At 40.4% G+C, this 19,538-nt stretch overlaps 2 protein-coding genes across 4 annotated transcripts in view; one reads left to right on the top strand and one right to left on the bottom strand.

Moving 5' to 3' along the window:
- DOCK1 (dedicator of cytokinesis 1) overlaps positions 1 to 19,538 on the bottom strand; it is a 315,989-nt gene that overhangs the window by 174,161 nt on the left and 122,290 nt on the right. The window lies entirely within an intron of this gene.
- INSYN2A (inhibitory synaptic factor 2A) overlaps positions 1 to 19,538 on the top strand; it is a 48,580-nt gene that overhangs the window by 13,929 nt on the left and 15,113 nt on the right. Inside the window, exon 2 of the mRNA XM_049809520.1 lies at positions 1,578 to 2,781. Within this exon, the coding sequence (XP_049665477.1) occupies positions 1,583 to 2,781 (1,199 nt within the window). The 5' untranslated portion in view covers positions 1,578 to 1,582. The remainder of the gene's footprint in view (positions 1 to 1,577; positions 2,782 to 19,538) is intronic.

Raw genomic sequence — 19,538 nt, 5'->3', positions numbered from 1 at the left:
TTGCGTGGGATTTTTTGAATGCAATTTGATAACCCAGAAGTCCAACCTGGCCGTATACAGATTGTCTGCCGTGCACATTTGTGTGTTTTAATAACTTCTGGGAAGTGTTATTATTACTTTTAGAAAAGCATAAATATTCAATATGCCACTGAAAATAATTTCTCCATTAAGTTTTCTTAAATTAAAACTAAATACAGACTAGTCATAAGGATTCACTCACTTGTGCCACTGAGTTGACTTTATAAAACATACACACTACTGTGGCACTTAACTCTTGAAGAGTCCCCCATTTTTTATTTAATAGACCAAAGAATTTAATTACAAATGTATTTCAAATACCACACCTGAAAGTCCCTTTACTCATTTTACATTGTACTCTGAGTCCCTCAGAGAGTACATCGGTGTTAAAATAGGAAATAGATACATACAGAATACTTGGGTTAAGTGGGAATTTGCTAATTCAGTAAACCTCAGTATTAGGGAGAAATTTGTGCTATAAGAGAGTAAAAATGACAACTTCAAATGAGGTGTAAAAATGAGGTCTTAACTATCCAGTTACTACAGATCCCATATGATCTGTACGATAGAGCTGTTCGGTTTTTCTTGCTATGTGCTGTGTTAAGCAGTTGGCATCTTTTCATCCTTAAGGAGGTGCTTATATTTCAATTGCAGATTAAGTAATTTCTGTGAATCATCACAGGTTTTTTGTGGCGTTGGTTTTTTGGGGTTTTTTTTAGTGCTTCAGGATCCTTTGGGATAAGAACCTTTATTATAAAGGCATATTACTGCTTCTAGTAAAGGATGGGTTGTTTTGCATTTGAAGCAAAACCTTAATTGATGCACTGCTGACTTCTTCCACAAACTTCAATAGTTCATAGATTTTATGCATACAGCAGTACCAACCAGTTGCTGATAGTAATATATATCCAGGTTTTCTGTTTAGCTATTAGGTAATTTTTTAAAAAAATCCAAATAGTGACACCTCTAATGACCAATTAATTTCTGGCAAAAATGCAGAGTACATTACACAGAAAAAACGTGTTTTGTAAGCAAGCATGCTGTAAAAAATAATGCCAGTTTGACACTTCTTGCTACTAAACATTTGCATTAGAGGAGTATTAAGGGTGGTCGGTGCTCTAGACTTTTCTTTATTTGTACAAAGACACTTGTTTTTCATTTTCCCTGTACTCTCTATTAGCTATCAAGTAAATTCAGATGACTCCCTTCCTGAGAGCCCATATTCCCTTGGAGTGAAGTCCGAGTGCTGAGCTAGCACTCCCGGCTGCGCCTGTCCTCTGAAAAGGGGGCCGGAAAAAACTTCCAGTGCCACGAAAACCGGGTTGAACCCCGCTCCTCTCTGAGGAGCGGGCCTTAATTCGAAATAAAAAGCACAATTTTCTAGCAAGACACCAAAGTCTAATATGAAGGACTATGATTTATGGGAATCGAGCAAAAAGGTCGCGAGTGGGGACAGTTTCAGTGAAAGCACAGGAAGTTAGTGCAAATATTGCAAACGTGGGGGGAGAAGTACCATTTCTGTTGTAACGTGAGGCTTTTGGAACTGTTTTTGAATGCAGGCATCATGGTGAGTAAGGAGCCCGGCAAATGCTTACTCACCACCTCGGAAAGCGAAGTTGAGCCAGCGGCTTCACTTGCGTTGGAGATGAAATACGCACTGGATCCCAACCGGCAGATTAAGAAACGAAACAAAGCCCTCCAGGTGAGATTTAAAGATATCTGCGAGGCCCAGAACGAGCAGAGGGACAAACAGCTGTCCACCACCCAGGATCCCGACAAGAGAGAAGCCAAGCCCATTTCCTACAAAACAGCTTATCGCAAGTACATGACCGTGCCTGCCCGGAGGTCAATACCCAACGTCACCAAGAGCACAGGAGTTCAGACTTCACCCGATCTTAAAAAGTGTTACCAGACCTTTCCTCTGGACCGGAAAAAAGGGAATATTCTTAAAAGCGCCTCGACCGTCGACACCTTTAAGGGTCAGAACAACGGGTTTCTCATAGACGTTAAGGACAAAGACGGCGGGAGCTCAGGGGAGGCCGTTCAGTGGAGCAAGAAGGCCGGCAGCCTGCAGACGGCAGAGTTCGTTTCCCACGTCAACGAGCGCGCCAACGCGGGATCTCACGACGACGGGGCCGAGGCCTGGAAAAGCAGCGATTTGCACAGCTCTCCCAAAGAGCCGCCTCCTCCTCCTCTCCCAAACTCGTCCGACCCCGCTTTGGAGCGGCCCGCCGCTGCCGACCGGCCGCCCGGCCGAGGGAGACAGGCGGCGGGGCGGCCGGGGAGCGAGGAGGCCGCCCAGCCCCTCCACGGGAGGGTCTTCAAGACTGAAGTGGCCACCGTTTATTTACCGGCGGTCGGTTCGAACGCCTCGCAGCCCGACCTGCCGAACCTCGCGGCCGAGACCGACTGGTCACCGTGCCCGACAGCTGAGGAGGACAAAAAGAGGACCGTGCACCTGAACGGGGTTCAGCCCCAGGCGGGAGATGCTCGGTCCTGCTCGTCGCGGGCGCAGTGCCAAGCCACCGAATGTAACGAACAGACCCTTCAGATAAACGTTTCGCCTATGGAGGAGAACCAGCCTTGCCAGACGGCCGTCGCGGTGAGCGAGGAATGCCAACAAATCGTGCCTCACACGGAAGTTGTGGACTTGAAAGCGCAGCTTCAGATGATGGAAAATTTGATCAGCTCTAGTCAGGAAACCATAAAAGTGTTGTTGGGTGTTATACAGGAGCTAGAGAAAGGAGAAGCTCACAGAGAAGGGTGAGTAGAAGCTTTTTGCATGAGTATAAGCTGTTTTAAATGCCTTTTCTAACAACTCCTGCCCTTGAATTTGCTAACGTAAACTTGCACCCGCTGCCGCACGTTCCCCCGCAGCACACCAAGACGTTAGACCTGGCGCTTCTCACGCGGACCAAGTTTTGCTGCTTCAGAGGCGAGTCCTAGGGAAACCTGCCAGCGGTATTCGCAGATCTGGTATCTGCTTGTCCTAGGATGTTATTAAGGAGTTATTTAACGAAGGGCCTGTAATATCTCTTCTTGTACCTTTCCTAACGAGCGCAGAACAAGCTGCTCTCCAAACAGGATTAGCAAGGATGCCTTCACATCAGCAACTTGTAATAACTGTAATACCTCACACAGCATGAAAAGCAGCAGAAAAACCTTAATTCTGTAAGAGACTTACCTTTTTAAGATTAAGGGATATTATTACAACTCTTAATATAATTCCATTAATGGCATATGAATCTTGTCTTTTTTACTTTCACCTTCTGAATTTTTAACGATATTTCTTTCAGAAGGAAATTAAATGAAAACTTTGAATATCTAAGTCTTCTTTACAGCATTCACACTACTGTACACATGAAAAACTCAAGCAGAAAGAAAACAAAACTCTGTTTATCCCTAACGTGCATTACTTAATTCAACCTAGAGGTCATTACAAGTAATAGTTACAACCTTTAGTCTTTACCTAGACAGTTCAGCCCGTCTCTTATATTACCTTAACAAGCACTTTGCAGACTTACTTGCCTTAGTTCGCTAATCTTTATTCAAAGAACGCACCTCAAAATGTATATGCGCTGTTTGTATGTTTTCAAATACTTCTGTAATTAAATGATAATTTGTCAGAAGAAATCTGGATTTTAAAAGTAGGAACCAGTAACTCGTGTTACTTGAAGCAGCACATGTTTTCATTTGAGTCAAAAAGGTACATCTTAAGATTTGTAATTCAACTCTTTCTCTAGGAATGTAGAAATCATCTTGTTAATCCTAAAAATTCAAAATTATTTTCATTAAAAAAGCATCTTAGCTGTTGGTCAATGCTGTCAACAGAGCCTTAGCACTTTTAGTTTATTTTACAGCTGGTTGTAGTATTATTAGAATACCTTGTCAGATCCTGGATCTTCAGACTGGGAAGCTTCTTGATCTAGCCGAGAGCAACACAGTCTAACTGTTTTGGGGTTTTTTAAACTATTATTCAGGAAAACTATTCCTCTGACTTTCTTAACTTAGAGAAACTGCAAGAGAATTGGAAAGAAATGGCATGCTGCTTGTCAAATCACAAAATATAGAAAAATATTTCTTCATCGTAGCTCATCACCTGATCATCGAGAACCCTCTGTCTATGAACACACACACATCTACCCACAAAGTCATCTGCTATAAATATCAGTGCTTCCTCCATACGCTTACATATCAATTTTTAATCTTTTCTCAAAGATAGTAGAGCAAAAGGTACAGCAAGTACTTTCTTTTGTATTGCCCTCACATAAGCAGACCCATTTAATGTAGCCAACATTAGGACTGTATCCCTGCCCTCAGCACAAAAGAGGTCTTGCCCAAACTATCGATATTGCTCCTATCTTCAAAATAATCCTTCTGTAGCTGTCAACCTGACAAAGCTGTAGCCTGTATTAGCCCTAAAATAGTGGAACTCTCCATAAACCCCAGTACTTCAGAGTATCTCTACTGCCTCTTAAAACACACGGACTTGGGTATTAGAGTCTGCAAGACTACATTTATTTGACCGAAGAGCCTGTTTATTAGAACTCTTCTGTCCTCCTCCCGTAGGTTCCCCAGCAATGGTGAAATCACCACCTAAAGATACATCACACATTTTGAAATCTTTTCAAACATGTTGTGGCATGTGGAAGAGAGAATTAAAATTTTTTAATGATTTTTTGACATTCACTGTAACCAGTGGCAGTTACACCAGTGGTTGAGATTAATTATACAAATTGGAAACAAAGTAGCTACAAATTAAAGTGAGATTTCAGATAGGGGCGTTGGTTTAAACACAACGATATACAAAGGTGCTGCCTTAAAACCTACTGAGAGCAGAACACGGTTTCTACTTGGAGCCGCTTTCAGCTGCTCTTCCATATGCTCTAGACATGTCCCAAACATGCCCCCTCCCAGCTAGACATGAGGGATGTAGAGATGGGGAGGGAGGAAAGAAGAGCAATGCATACTTGCGTATTTTCTCCTGTTTTAGGAATTCTTGTATTCCAGATCCCTCTAATTATCTAGCACCTGGGCGATTTTAAAGGAGCCTGCACAAAGGAGTCCAGCATTATTCTTGGGACATTTCTGTTCTCCACTGATCACACTCCAGAGCTGAAAGAACACTCTGTTCCTGTGCAAAGCACCAACACATTATTAATATAAACCCTGTCTTTATCCCTGTTTCCCTCAAATTAGACAACTATTTCAATAATAGGTTGCCCCATCCTCTTACTAGAATAATTCTCTCCAATTGTTGCATTCATTTCTATAACATTTTTGCCACAGAGACCCACCACTGCGTACGCTAGCTAGTACATATCTTCTCAATTTTAGCACGTTTATCTTTTTTCCTTTTATAACCAGGTGTTGGGTCAGTTTATAATAAGAAATTAAAAGCAGTACTACTGGTACATGTCTGCTTATCGTAGCATATACGAGTCTTCCATCTGCTAAAACAGAAAACAATGTTTTGTGTTTATGGCACTCCCCTGGTTTTCTTATTTATATTAAATTCCTTACAATAACATACATCAAGAAACAAATACAAATAACACACTGCTGGTAAAAAAAAAACAAACAAAACAAACAAAAAAAAAAACAAAACACAAAAAAAACCCAAACACAACAAATCCACGGCTAAATCTCTTAATCAGATTTTTCTCCCTTCAAGAAAATCAGTGTTCTTTAAGTGCTGTTGTAGTGCCATGGGACTAGTGCTCAGTGGATTCATTTTCACTAATACGCTGTAGGTCTTGAACTGCTATTACTGCAATTCATCACTAAATGAGTCTATGCCAGCAAAATTGTATCAGCATCTCTGAAGATCGCAGTACCATCCTTTGGGTGAATATCATCTATGTATACTTTTCAAAATGTCAGTACTACATTATCTGCAATTAGCAACAGCATACAGCACTCAACTCTGCTGAAAAGAAAGGGAAAAAACACCGGAGGAGGAAGAGAAACACAGAGCAGCTCTAACACCTGACAGAGCCAAGGGCTCATGTCGTTCTGCCAAATCCGAGACTTTGAGGGTGCTGTGTACCCCTCTCTTCCTCTGACCTGGGAACAGGCCCCCTTTATTGGTCACAGAATGCAAAATTCAGGCCATCAGGAAACACAGCTCTTACCATCAGGCACTGCATAATTTTAATCCATTAAAACTATCTACATAACACCTGGTAGATTTGGGAATGGGGGTAGCAATCATTATCACTAGCATGTGACACCACCCCCCCCCCCAATATAAAAGGAAATTATTAAAATTGTATATTTCTTACGTGTATCATTACTTACTAAATCTTTAGCAAAATGGTAATTATACCTTACTATGCAGAAGCTTCTAAAAAAAAAAAAAAATTACATCACCGCAAAAGGCATTCAACAATGTTTGTGTTACGTCATGCATGAATAAAAGTAACAGAGCTACAGCTTCAATTAAGACTCCCAGCTCAAAGTTGAAAAAATGTTGAATATTACATGATGCAAGGTGTAGCTTTACAACTCAAGTTTTATGCTCCGAATGATGTTTGCTTTATCTTCTAGTAAACTATTAGCAATCTATATAAACTATAAACGTATCTGTCTGCATTCAGATACCGTGCATTCAGTTAAGCAAGGCAAATTCTGCTCTGTGTGGAGGCCAACAGGATTGAAAGCAAAATGCAAGTTACTAATTCCAAAACCCGGCTAACTAACACCTATGAAATACATAACAGAAGATGAATGGCTAATAAAAAATTACTTTGCTGCTGGAGAACACCGATGACCTGCCCTTTAAATACTTACTATGAAAAGTAAGGGTAATCTAAGCCCTTCTCATTATACAACAAATCAGCAATTTTAATAAACAAAGTACTCAATTTGCCATACAAAAATAAGTCACAGTATTTTGACTCTGACAGGCCAAATGCTACACATCAGACAGGAGTTAAATGAACCTGTTTCAGAGATAATTTATATTCATTTATTAGTTGACAGTGGTTCAGGAATTTAAAGAGCTCTCAACAAACATTCATGAAAGAAGCAGTCCCAGGCTCCTTCGAAGAGGCTTTGAAAGAACATGTTCTCATGGAAGGAATTTAAATGTCATTTCATGTTTTCCAATGAATAAGGGATATTTGTGTGTCTCATTATCATTTCTAAGCAGAAAATAAACCAATAGTTTGTGTTTGGGTGGACGTTTGAACCAAAGAAAAGAGGAGAGCTTCACCTGGTGCAAAGACAGCATCCTCACCCAAGTACTTCTGTCTTAAAAATACTGCAAGCTATCATCCTCAAGGTCACAAGACTTGAGCATAAACTTATCATCCTGACTCACAAATGATGGCAAATGAAAGTCAGGTAGCCAAAGCAATTATTGCCCAGATTGTTTGCTTTTCTCCTTTTCAGAAGCTATTTCAAGTCCAGTCCAGCTATTCAGCTCAGAAAAGGAGACAGAGCAAATAAAGGTAATAACAACCTTTGCTGTCTAACTCAACCCATCTACACACATGAGCCAATACGCTCAAAAAGAGGGGAGTTCCTTATTTCACAGAACGAGAAAAGAAAGCTTAAGAGAGTTTACTAGAATGCAGCCTCTGAAAGTATAGCTTTTGTAAGTAAGTGGAAGAAATGGACCACCACCTGTAGTAGCTGCAGAAATAATATGAGATGGTTTCATTTGGGATTTCCCCCCCTCCTTGGTTTTGTTTAGCTTTTTTCAGTTACAGACATGGCAAAGGAAAAGCTTAAGAAAATTGTTTCTAAGAGAAAACCTGGAAATGGAGGGAAACAAGAGATAGATAAGCTTAACAGCAGAAGACAGCTGCACTACAAATAAATACATGAAAACCAAAAAGAATACAACAACTTCCATCTGTAATGCACGAATTCTGTCATACACTGAGTGCCACCACATTTTAAGAGACTGTAACAGCAGTCCTGTGGCGCAGGAGTACGATGACTACCTTTATTTTCAACTCTATGATCTTTAAATACATTCGCTTTGCCCATCCTCTGGAGCACTTACATTCATCCTGATTATTACTCCACTTCAGACTGCCTCCTAAATTCTTACCTCTTCACCCTCACTACAGTAGTTGTATTTTAGAGTATGCATCATTTACAGATTGTTCCCAAACACAGATCCCTGGGCCAGGGGGTGGTTGGTTATTTGCCCCCCCCCCCCCCCCCTTTTTTTTTTTTTTTTTTTTAATTCTAATCCATACATACCATTTTCTCTGCTGTTTCCACAAAGATCAGTCTTAGAGTGAAGCATTCGACTATGGCGGTTTTTATTTTCTAGTTCCAACAGCAACAGAACACCCTTCTCTTTCTTTTCTTACAGCCATTTGTATAAGTACTCCCTCTCTTTTTGTAAGTATAGAGTGAATTCTAATTATTAATAGCTGAACTGTCAGGCTTTGTCATGGCCCAAAAGGTGTATGTGTCACATTAAACATTAAGCCATATTCAAGCGAAATGCACTGCATGATCATTTATGCCTTTCCATTAGGTCACCAAAGCAGTTTTGAGACAAATTCTTTGCACGTGGACCCGTGACAGGTCCTATCCCCTCACCCTAGGCTCATTTCCCAATTACAGCTCATCCCTCAGCCATCACTCAGATGCTCACTTACCCTTCCCTGAAAGCAGGATAAGTATTAAGACTCCATAAAAGTCCATTTACCTGCTCTCACCATAAGTAACCTGGTTTTCCAAACTATAGAACAGTAGTCCAGCCTTCTCCCTTCTGTATTCCCCCCCAAGCACAAATCGAGCAGACGTGGCAGAGCAGTATGCCACGCACTGACGCCGCTCGGCACACCTCGTCCCTGGAACAATTTCATTATATGCCAAAACTGCGTATTTCCTAACAGACACTATTTCAGTACCTACTGTCAGTCCACATGACCACCCTCGAGCCCTTATATTTAAAATCCTCAGTAACCCCTAATAAAAGCTGGTTATGTAAGATCGATCATTAAAAGACCCAGTATCATGCAAGGTAAAAGATCCAGCATCACCCAAGGTTTAACCTCATATTACACTTTTTCTGAATTAGATCACTAAAAAACAATCTGGAGTGAGACCTACAAGGGCAGGTAACATGAGTATTTCATAGACCTTCAAGACTCAATGGGATTTATATTTTGGATAGGATTTTTCCTAGTTAGACAAATTTATTCTGTTGTTCATAATCAAAGCTTCAGATCAAATTGTCAGAGTGGATAAAAAGGGCAACCTTTCACAGTTCGCAGGCATTCCTGGAACATATGTCACAGGTATTCAGAGTGCCTAGATACTATAACATTTAAGATAAAGAGCACTGTGTTAAATAACCCTTACCGTCATAGCTAGTTTATAGCTGTTAAACATCCTTTGTTAGGAATATAGTGGTAGGAGGTTTTCAACAAGCAAACGATGATGAACAGAAATGAAAAGTGAAGTGTTAGCAACCACCAGCATGTAGAAGAAACATAAACAAACAAATAAAAAATGTAATCTTTTTAGCAAAGTTACGTATCTTAATGCTTACTCTGTTTTCTCAAAAAAAAATGACACTAGGAATATTCTGAGTCTCAGAAAATATAACTTATTTTGCTAATATATTCCGGCTATTTATCTGCATATAGTATACAGGCACAATTTGAAGAAAAAGCATCTGAAGCACTCAGAAGAATAATTTGATTTATATCTAGTTGCTATTCAACAGACTTTAAAAACGAGATGAAATATCATTCACCACCACACCTTGCCATTTCAGCAGGGTTCACTTCAGGCTTTCAGCATTTCAGGGTTTCAGCATTTCAGCAGGTTTCACTTCAGGCTTTGAAGTGAAATTAAGGTTCAAGACTTTTCCATCAGATTGGCTGCAGTGACACAAAGCCCAATAAAAGCAAGTTTCCACAATTCAAATCTGGAAACACTCGTCAAGTCTTATAATGAACGTTTGAAGAAAAAAAAAAAGTGTAAGCAGACTACGTTCTTGCTAAATATATCCATATGAATTACCGCAGATCATAAGGGAAGCTTTTCCAACTGTCACCAAGCTGTCCAAATTACATACCTGCAAGGAGAGTTTTTCTGCTAAATCAGTCTTTTGAAGAGGATGTTATTTAGGTACTGAATTACCAGTTTTCACTTTACACAATTAGAATAATCCTTTAATAACTGCATTTTGACTGTTGGTAGTATTAGAATCCAAAGAGACAGAGCAATGAGGCAGCTACCTATCCAGTCATGTAAAAATGAGACAAAATGAGCTTTAGAGTGTCAAATTTCTCACTGCTGTTCATTCGCCAAGAGATTAATCCCCAGATTTCTCATTGACACCTACTTCTGAGCCCCTGTGCTTACACAAAGATATACTTGTCTCTTATCCTGACTAGGGAAAAATGGATTTTGACTGGACAATTTTAGTAAAAAAACTTGTCTCAAGAGGGGCGTTTTGTTTTTTAAGCTGTCAAGGCTCCCAGCTACCCCAGGTTCCAGAATTAAGACATAAACATGCAGTTCAGTCTTAAGGCTCCTGTGCAACACATTCAGGGAACTAAAGGTAAGCAAGCATTGGAGATGATGAAGAGTGGAGCTGGATTCAAATACCTGCGGACTGTTTCCGTAACTGGAGGAAAACATCTTTTAAGCGAGGAGCTCCTTGGCACATGTCTGTCCACCCTCTCTGCATGTCTCCTCTGTGTCACCGCTGCTGGCTTCTTTAATTAGGAACTGTTCTCAGCTCAGACCTTGAAAAAACTAAGGTGGTCTCCACTGGTTTGCAGCTCTCAATGGCTTCTTTTTGAGCTTTGCAAATACAGAGGAATTTTGAAGACGGATGAGTAAATAGATAACCAAGTTTAGATATGCACAGCAGTCCAACACGGGGGCTTTGGGCACGTATTTGGTGTCTACAGTCAGCAGTAGATTACTCTTCCTTATCATTGAACCATTGTTTTTCACGTCATAAGCAAACACTTAGAAAAGCAGCAGTTCTAATAGAATACCTAAGTGAAATTGGGACAATTCTGAGCTTTTTGCAACAGTTTATTGTGATGGTTTGTTTTTGTAGCTCATGGAGCAGCAGCATAGGGATCAGCTGTGTCACAGGTCAACCAAGAAAGAGAACTTCAATTCAAAGAGAACTTGGAAATCTCTCCAAACATGCCCAGCTGCGCTTAGCCCTCTTTTACTAATAAGATGATGATGGAGGGTGTTTTTCACCACACCACTTGCTGCATGAACAAGCCAGAAGAGGATAGACAGCACTGTAGGGGGTATACTACAATTTATTTTTTTTTTCTCTTGGTTCCAATATCCTGAGAAGCTGAGTGTGGTCTAGTAATTCATCAGCACAAGAGACTGGATTGTAGAGATGAGCAGAGGTATTTTGACATTAACAAGGCAATTCACACTCTGGAATAGTTCAACCTGGCATGACTTAGGTCATTTCTTCGGTACACGCGAGGAGATTTGTTTACTTCCTTGTCATCCATACAAGCTCAGAAAAAATTCCCAGGGATGGGAGCTTTCTGAGCATCTGCGTACAAAGCTCAAGCAAATGCCAAACTGCTGCTCTATAGAGTCTCCTGTACTGCAGTAAAATCTCAAACTACCATTATTTAAGGAAAGGAGAAAATAGAAAGTACTGAGACTGGCAAAGAGTTATTCAAGCTGCAACAGAAAAAGAGTTCAGCACTTCCAGGGTCCTTCCTGCTCATTTTTTTTCTCCATACAGTCCCCCATCCTTCTTGCAAGTACCGCACAATCAGCAAGATCAGTGGCCAGCAATCATACTTTGTACGCTTAATATTTAGAATTTTAAACAAGCTCTTTAGTTTGCATATAGTGTGGCTGATGCAGTTATTACTGTAAGCTGGTATAGGCTTATATATGTAATGCACACGCAGTATTTGAGCTTGCACTGAAATCTCAAATTATGAAAAAATACCACAGAATTCTTATTTCCCCTATCTTCCCTCCTTCATAGAAACAATGCCTGTTAGCAGTCACCTTAATTTAAAAGTCCAAGACAAGCAAAATCTAAGGTGTTGTTTTAATACAGTTATTCACCTGTAAACGCACTATTAGTTCATACCCATGAAATACCCTTTGGTCTGATCGGTTAAGAGGATTTCATCTGCATTAAAACTGGGCAGTTACGAAAAATTTCCGTGCTGTGGCTAACAAAGGGCTATTAGCCACAGTGCAGGGAGCTGAATAATCACTCTGTAGTTGAGAAACTATTGAGCTTAGGGTGGGAGCAACAGGGAGGTGGGAGGGCACGAGCTGCAGGTAGGGATTTTTGCCTGACGACTACACCACCAAACACACGGCCCCAGCTAGTCCCAAAAATTACATGCAGAAGAAATTAAAGTTAAGTGGATTTGGGGGTGGAAGAGGAACGGGAACTCGGAAGAGGAACGTAGCATGCTCTGAAGCTGCAGTAAAAGGATGAGTGCAGCAGTCCTGATGATGAGCTGCAGGTTCAAAAGTCTCAGGGCATCTGAGTAATGACGCTCTGAGGTCAGGAGCAAGTCGCAGTAGAGAGATTTAGAGTGCAAGGGGTAAAGAGACAGACCTCATTTTCGTGTAACTACTGGAGTGCACTCCCTGATAACCCACTGAAGTGTTTGGCCTAAGAATTATGTGCCAGCTGTACAGTTGCTACTCAGCTAGAACAAACAAATTCCCTCTATTATTAATACAGAGAAGTGACATTTTAATTATCCTCCTGATTTTTTTGATGAGACAAGAGAGGGACAAATATTCAAGAGAGATGCTAGACCTTGCAAGCACCTAATTCCTATACATTTTGTGATTTCACTTGAAATACATTTTAATTCTCTCCATTCTTGTTTTTTGTTGTGTTTTTTTTAAATCACTAGACAGCCCTATTAAAATATGTATTTTTTTTAAAAAACCCTTCACTCCCTGACTAACCTGAGTACAATATAAAATGTATTTACGGGGTGAAAGCACTTGAATTGCTGTCTTGGGAGTCATGCCATACACCCACAGTGCAAATACCTCAAAAAGAAGATTAGTCATCTGCTTCCAACTGTCAGGATTCAGTAAAAGACAACAAACTACTGTCTTGGAAACAGTCTGAAAAATCTCACCATTGAGCTTCTGTACATTTCAAAGTATTTTCAGAAACCAAATGAATAATATCAGCCCTGTAATAACAAGACAGATAGGAAAAAAGTGGAAGAAAAATTCTGATATTTTAGAGCATCAGAAGAGTTTCTGCTTTCATCCTCTGTCATCAGTTAAAAAAACATTTCAAAAATGAGTTTAGTGAATTTGTGCAGTGTTTCTTTTCCCTTTTTGGTGCGTGTTAAAACATACTTGTACCCAGCATGAGAACTAGGATCTTGCCCACTCTTGATGGCCACAGTGGCCGATCAGTACGGACTGATCCTTGGTCTCTCCAGCTGTGCCACTGCACATCTGCCCAGCCTGTGGGCTGTCTCCACGCTCCCTGCAACTCACGGGCTGTCTTTTTCCTCAGAGAGAGGAAAACTCTGTTCATTAAGGTTTAGTTAATCCTCACACAGTAACTAATTAAAGAAAACCACCCCACTGAAGCTGATCATCAGGGAGCTAAAGTAAGAAGGAAAGGATAACGTTGCATCCCAGTACGCAATGCCTCTGGCATTGGGACATTCAAATCGGGGGCACGTAGCTGGTATTGCTTAGACCCGCGCAGCGGCTCTCCGTGAATACTCCCCAGCTCCCAGCACTCTCCAGAAGCAAACTGGGTTGTGCTTGAGCTCTGTAGCGCAGGATTTCTGCACGTGTGCTCCAGCGCACAGGTCCTGAGCTTTGCCGCAGCTGCTAAATACGTTGATGGTCCCCAGAAAAGCTGTGCTGGTAACTTCAGACCAGCATGGGAAAGAACCATCGGGATGGCGAATGGTGACTACAAGTCCAGGAGACTTTGCCAAGGTCAGGCAACAGCTTCCAGCCAGAGGTACAAGACAGCTCCGCAGCCCTTCTCCGCTCTCTGCAAAGAGCTGTAGAGCAGTAACAAAAAGCTGGCTTCTACTCTTAATCGTAACACAATCAATCTATTGCAAATATAATTAAGCTCAACGTGAGACAAGCTAACAGATGATGTTAGCGAGGTGCAGGGCACGCTGAAGCGCCTCTTTCTCTAGCTGCTCTGAGAAGTTTAAGGACTTCCACGCTGCTGGGGGAGCTAACCCATACTTTGTCACATACAGGGGAACAGATCCTCTCAAACACAAGTAAGGGGCCCATGTTGACTGGGAGACATACCAAGGATGCTCCCAAGGCTTGTACTGGGGAACCAAATAAGCAACGCCAACAAACAACAGGGAAAAAAGAAAAATCTTTAGGTGAAAGCCAAGCATGGGGGGAAAAAAAAAAAAAAAAAGAGAAAGAAAGAAAACAAAACGGAAACAAACACCAAAACCCAACATACCTCGGAAAAGCATGAAACAATTCAATGTTTGCATCCAGCCGCAGATATCAAACAAAAAAGCTTTAAGATTATTGCTTAAAGCACAACACTATTCTTGATTTTTATCGGGCTGTACCACTATCGTCTATAAATGAAAAGTGCTTACTGGTAATTATGAGTGTAATGAAAACACAGCAGCAGTAAGGCTAAAACATTTTTTCTACTGGGCAAGTGATTTTTCAGAACACCTTTATATGAGCCAAAGGCTGACCCAAGATGTTTTATGCCTGTACATACCTGCTGGTTTGACAGCACAATGTTAAGTTCTTAAGGGAACCAGAGGCAGATATCCATCTGACAGAAACATGACTTTGCTGATAGAAATGCATTTATATGAGGCTTTCCACTGAGCTAGAATGGCAAATCTTTTCTAGGTTAGACTAAACCTGTATGGATAAGCAGGATTTATTGTAACCTGCAAACATATACAAGTGATTTTCCTGCAGTTTCCATAGCTAAAACATGACTTATTCCAGTCATAAGGACAATTAAAACACACATGACATAGTGAAGTCAGCTTATTCTGCCAAAAGGCAAATTATGTTAATAGGAAGTATGGATAATTTTCTCTTGAAGCATAGTTATTAGCAATATTGGCTCTGTAATACTTTACAGTAGGAAACAAAGGTTTTGAGAAGTTCTCCACCAGACTATTTATTTTTAGACCATTATTCTGTAAAGACAGATAACATTAGTGTGTCACCCGTTCATACAAAGACTTAAGGAGAACCATGGCCTACACTTCCTCAGCTATTCAGCACGGCCAGAACTGTCACTTCAAAACCACTTCAAAGGCCCACTGCCTTCTTAAGATAATTTGTTTCACTATATTTTAATAAACACATCAACAAAAAACCCCACATTCTTTAAGTCTGTTTATCGTCCTTGGTGGTAATACATCGAAAGTGTGATGAACATCAATATCATCTAAAGAGCATACCCATTAGAGCATAAACACACTCTGAAGCACAGCCACTTCTGTAAAACCATGCCATTAAGTAACTCAATTAATATGAAGTATTCCCTACATCCCAGCAGATAAGGGAAGACCATCCAGATGTAACAGATCTATCCTTACAGATCGCTTTGTAAGCTTTTTCTTCTTTGTTTTTAATAGATGTCCATGATACTTGAGTTAGTGCCCTTCACTAGCTACCTACTGAACAGAAAAAAAATAAAAATCAGCACATACAGATCTAAGCTTCCCTCTCTTAGCTCGATGAGCTCTCTAATTTATACGAGCAAAAAACTACTCAAATGCAAAGATTCTGATGTTACAGTTGGTATTTTCAAAAAAAGCCTCAAGCAGGTGCACGAATTCTGCATTTCACAGGGATTTAGAGGGTGTAATTCCCTTAGGCTGCTCTGAAAATTGCAGCCTATTATTAGTTACTGCCAGTCCATGTCAGCAAAATGGTTGTTCTTCATTATAATATTTTCATACTTGGAAGTGTTAATTGAGGTTAAGCTCAGGTTGTGCCAAGAATACTAAGAGAAATGCAATAAAATGAAAGCCTCCTGAAAATAATATGCAAGGTATATAGCAAGCATACGTGAAAAACTGAGTATGGAGATGAGATATCCTTCCCAAGGTGACACAGGTAATTAGATGCAGACTTAGCCATACAACTAACCTATATCCATCCTTTCTCCAGAACCTGACCATAGAGCATCACATAATACATGAGACTAACCATGCCCATCTGCGTACATCCATATGAAAACCGAAAATACGAGATGTAAGGTATCAAAGAATGAAGCTATTGGAGTAATGACTTCTTGTTAGCGTGTATCAAAACACATTAGATGCTACAGTACTATGAAACACATAATATGAATACCAGGGAAGCTGATTAAACATTCCAGTATATGCATTCAGTTCCCTTCTTGCAGATTAGCATGCATCCCATCAAACCAGTAATGAAGAGTGCCATGTTTACTTTGCTAAACTGATAGGAGTTCAGGGGAAAAAAAAAAAAAAAAAAAAAAATCAAACCAACCCACCCACACTTACTCAAGTCTATTTTCTTTATTGTTTTGGGGAAAAAAATCATAACGTAGTACAAGTTCTAGCCAATTACCCAGAAAGCAAGCCAATTAAACCAAAAGACCTCCTTCAGCATCCACAAGATAAATATTTTTCCAAATACAAACCAGGACATCTTTCTTATTATCATCACTGAGGAAAAAATGGGGAGTTGATTGGTAGGGGAGGGGGCTAGATTTGTTGCCATCTGACTCATGGAAATCAGATGTCAAGAACAAGCTCCTGTTAGAAAGCAAAGATGCCAAGTGCTGCCCTCTGACAGCACCTTACATCTTAATACCAGCAGATCCGTCCTGTAAGATACAAGCCTTTAGTCAATCCTTTCAAGATCAATACACCTTTCCTGGCCATGGTGCACAACTGCTTGTCTGCAAGACACAAAGGCAAAAAAGACTTTTTTTGCGAATTCCAAACGCTGCATGTTTTAGGAGACCTGAAGCGGGCCATCCACACCGCCGCACAGACACGCAAAACTCCGCGGTTGAAGAGCCCACGGGAGCACCCAAGGGACCGCACCACGCGAGGAGACAGAGCCAACCAGAACGGCAAAATCAACCCCTCGTTCAACATTCACCAGCTTTGGTCACACCTCGGTACCAAAAAGTGTAACTAGATGTCCATTTCGCTTTAAGGCTGATGGATTTTCTTCTTCTCGAGAAGCACATCCAGGCAGGGAAGCGGAGCAGAGGTGCCCCAGCGTACATGGCAGACGGATCAGCGGTGATCGAGTTTAACCTTCTTGAAGAACGGATGAAAAAAAGGGAGAGACTGAAGCAAGTTATGAAATGTAATACTCTTATACTTAAATCGATGAGGCATTCCCTAAATCAAGATGTTAGGATTGGTAAAAGGAGCTGCAAGGCTTAATGCAGAGATTATTTTTTACGTGAGATACGTTGCTCACGGGAGTCACAGCTTGCAGGGAACTCCTGGCTCCCAGGCATCTCCCTCAGTACAAAGTGAAATATTCCACTTTGGATCTACAACAGACCAAAACCAACTTTCATTTCTGTAAAAAGAAAACAAATTTTCTGTAGGACTCTTTGTTTTGTGGAGAACTTCACATTTTACAGGTATTATTCTTACCAAAAAAACCAACTCGTTTACCAATGAAGAAAAAAGTTATTGGTCTCCAGCCTGAGCTCTTCTACAGTGGAATACCCTTAAAATTATTTTTAAAAAGGAGAATAAAAAGCAGCTGATTCAAAATACTCCCTCTCACAAGGAAAGCATAATCACCCAGAACTCTGCTCCCCTGAATCCAGTATCCACACTGTGCTCACAAACTGTCGCTAGCAGTTCACACTGCTAGCAAGCTCTCTTCTTCTAAGTCTGCACTGCGCATCAACCTCATTGCCCAAGATTTACATGGAAACGCTACGCCAATAGTAAACACTTTGCTGGCATGAAGGAGATTAATTCCATGCAAGTGTTTATGTAGATAATTACGTGAAAACAAGAAAGTCCAAATCCCTGGAATTCTTTCATGAAGAGTTTAATTTATATACAAATAACGAATTTATACTGTACTAAAACTCACATAACACAGTCATGGCTGAAGAGCCATCAAATTGCCTTATGGAAACCAAACGCTGTGACACCATGTAGTGTTCGTGGGGCTTACAAAGAAGTCTAACAGGATGGTTCAGAGAAGGCCACATTACTAAATCCGTAGTTTGAAAAGAAAATCACCTCTGAAAAGCTGAAAATATTCAGTAAGGAAAATGATGCTTTAAGAAAAGTTCATCATAAGTTACATCCAACTAGAAAAAAAAAGTATCACCATAAACAGTAGAACTTGTGAATGACAATGATGCTAAAACCAAGCAGTGCTGAACATGTCAGTTGAGAAATCAGGATTTCAAACTGATCATCCAAAAAATCATATGATTTTTAAATACTTGTATCAAAGGACCATTTTCATTAGCTTGAGAAGCCTGCCTTATACCATCAACTAGGAAATATGTTTTTAAGTATTTGAAAGTCTGGAATTATTGTGCATTTAAAGATCATCACACGCTTTAGAAACTAATTTAAACAAAATACTGAAAACGCCGTTTTGAGAAAGACAGTTTATTAACCTAAAGTGTCTATGATGCCTTCTTTTTAATAAGAGATCAAAACCACTGCCAGTTATGGAAGGAGGGCTATAGTTCATGACTGAACTGGCACATCCACATTAAGACCAAAGATAGTATGGCTTTTGCTAAATAACTAACCAGCCTACCAGCATTCGGTGAGTTTATCACAACTAAAATATTACTCTTTTGTTAAGATGGGCATGGTGCTGGTGGAAGCTGGTTGATAAACCATCACAGTAACTAGGATAGTGACCATAAACTTATTTCTGTTTTATGGGTGTGAGCATACTCAGGAGGTAAGGATTCAGAGATGTATCTGTATTATTTTTTAACACCGCAATATGTTTACGTGGGTGTTTAATCCTATATGACTTCTTGCTGAAGTGTTTCCAAGTTCTGTACCAGATTGTGTGGGCTATGACTGGGCTACACCACGACTGCAGATTTGTCCTGGGGGCTCTGGTTTATCCCTCCTCTTCTCCACTCACAGTTTTCAGCACACACAGGAGTACCCCTCATCCTCCCTCCTCTTTCAACCAAAAAAATTCTCACCTTTTCGCAGCCCCCCAGTGAAAGTCACGGTTCTCAAACACCCCAATTAGGGCGAAAAATAAAAATAAAGACTTGCCAAGATTCACTGTAAACAGATGACCTGGCCACTTTGCTTTTACAACTGCCACCAGAAACCTCACTCTTTTAGAGCGAATCCCTTAAAGCAACAGGCATGTCCCTAAAATACAACCAAACATTTTCCTAAGGAATTCTGCAAAGAAGATGTCACTGTCACTCTTTGTCACAGCAATCCAGCATAACAGGGACAGGTATAAGCAGGATAAGTAACTTGGATGCTATGGTTTGCTTTTGTAAACACTGGACCTTGAAAAACTTATTAAAAAACCCTTATTATTCAATTATTTCTTAA

This window comes from Accipiter gentilis, chromosome 9, assembly GCF_929443795.1.
Source record: "Accipiter gentilis chromosome 9, bAccGen1.1, whole genome shotgun sequence".
Lineage (NCBI taxonomy): Eukaryota > Metazoa > Chordata > Aves > Accipitriformes > Accipitridae > Astur > Astur gentilis.
The sequence above is the reverse complement of the archived record's forward strand: the minus strand, read 5'-3'. Positions and strand labels throughout refer to the sequence as shown.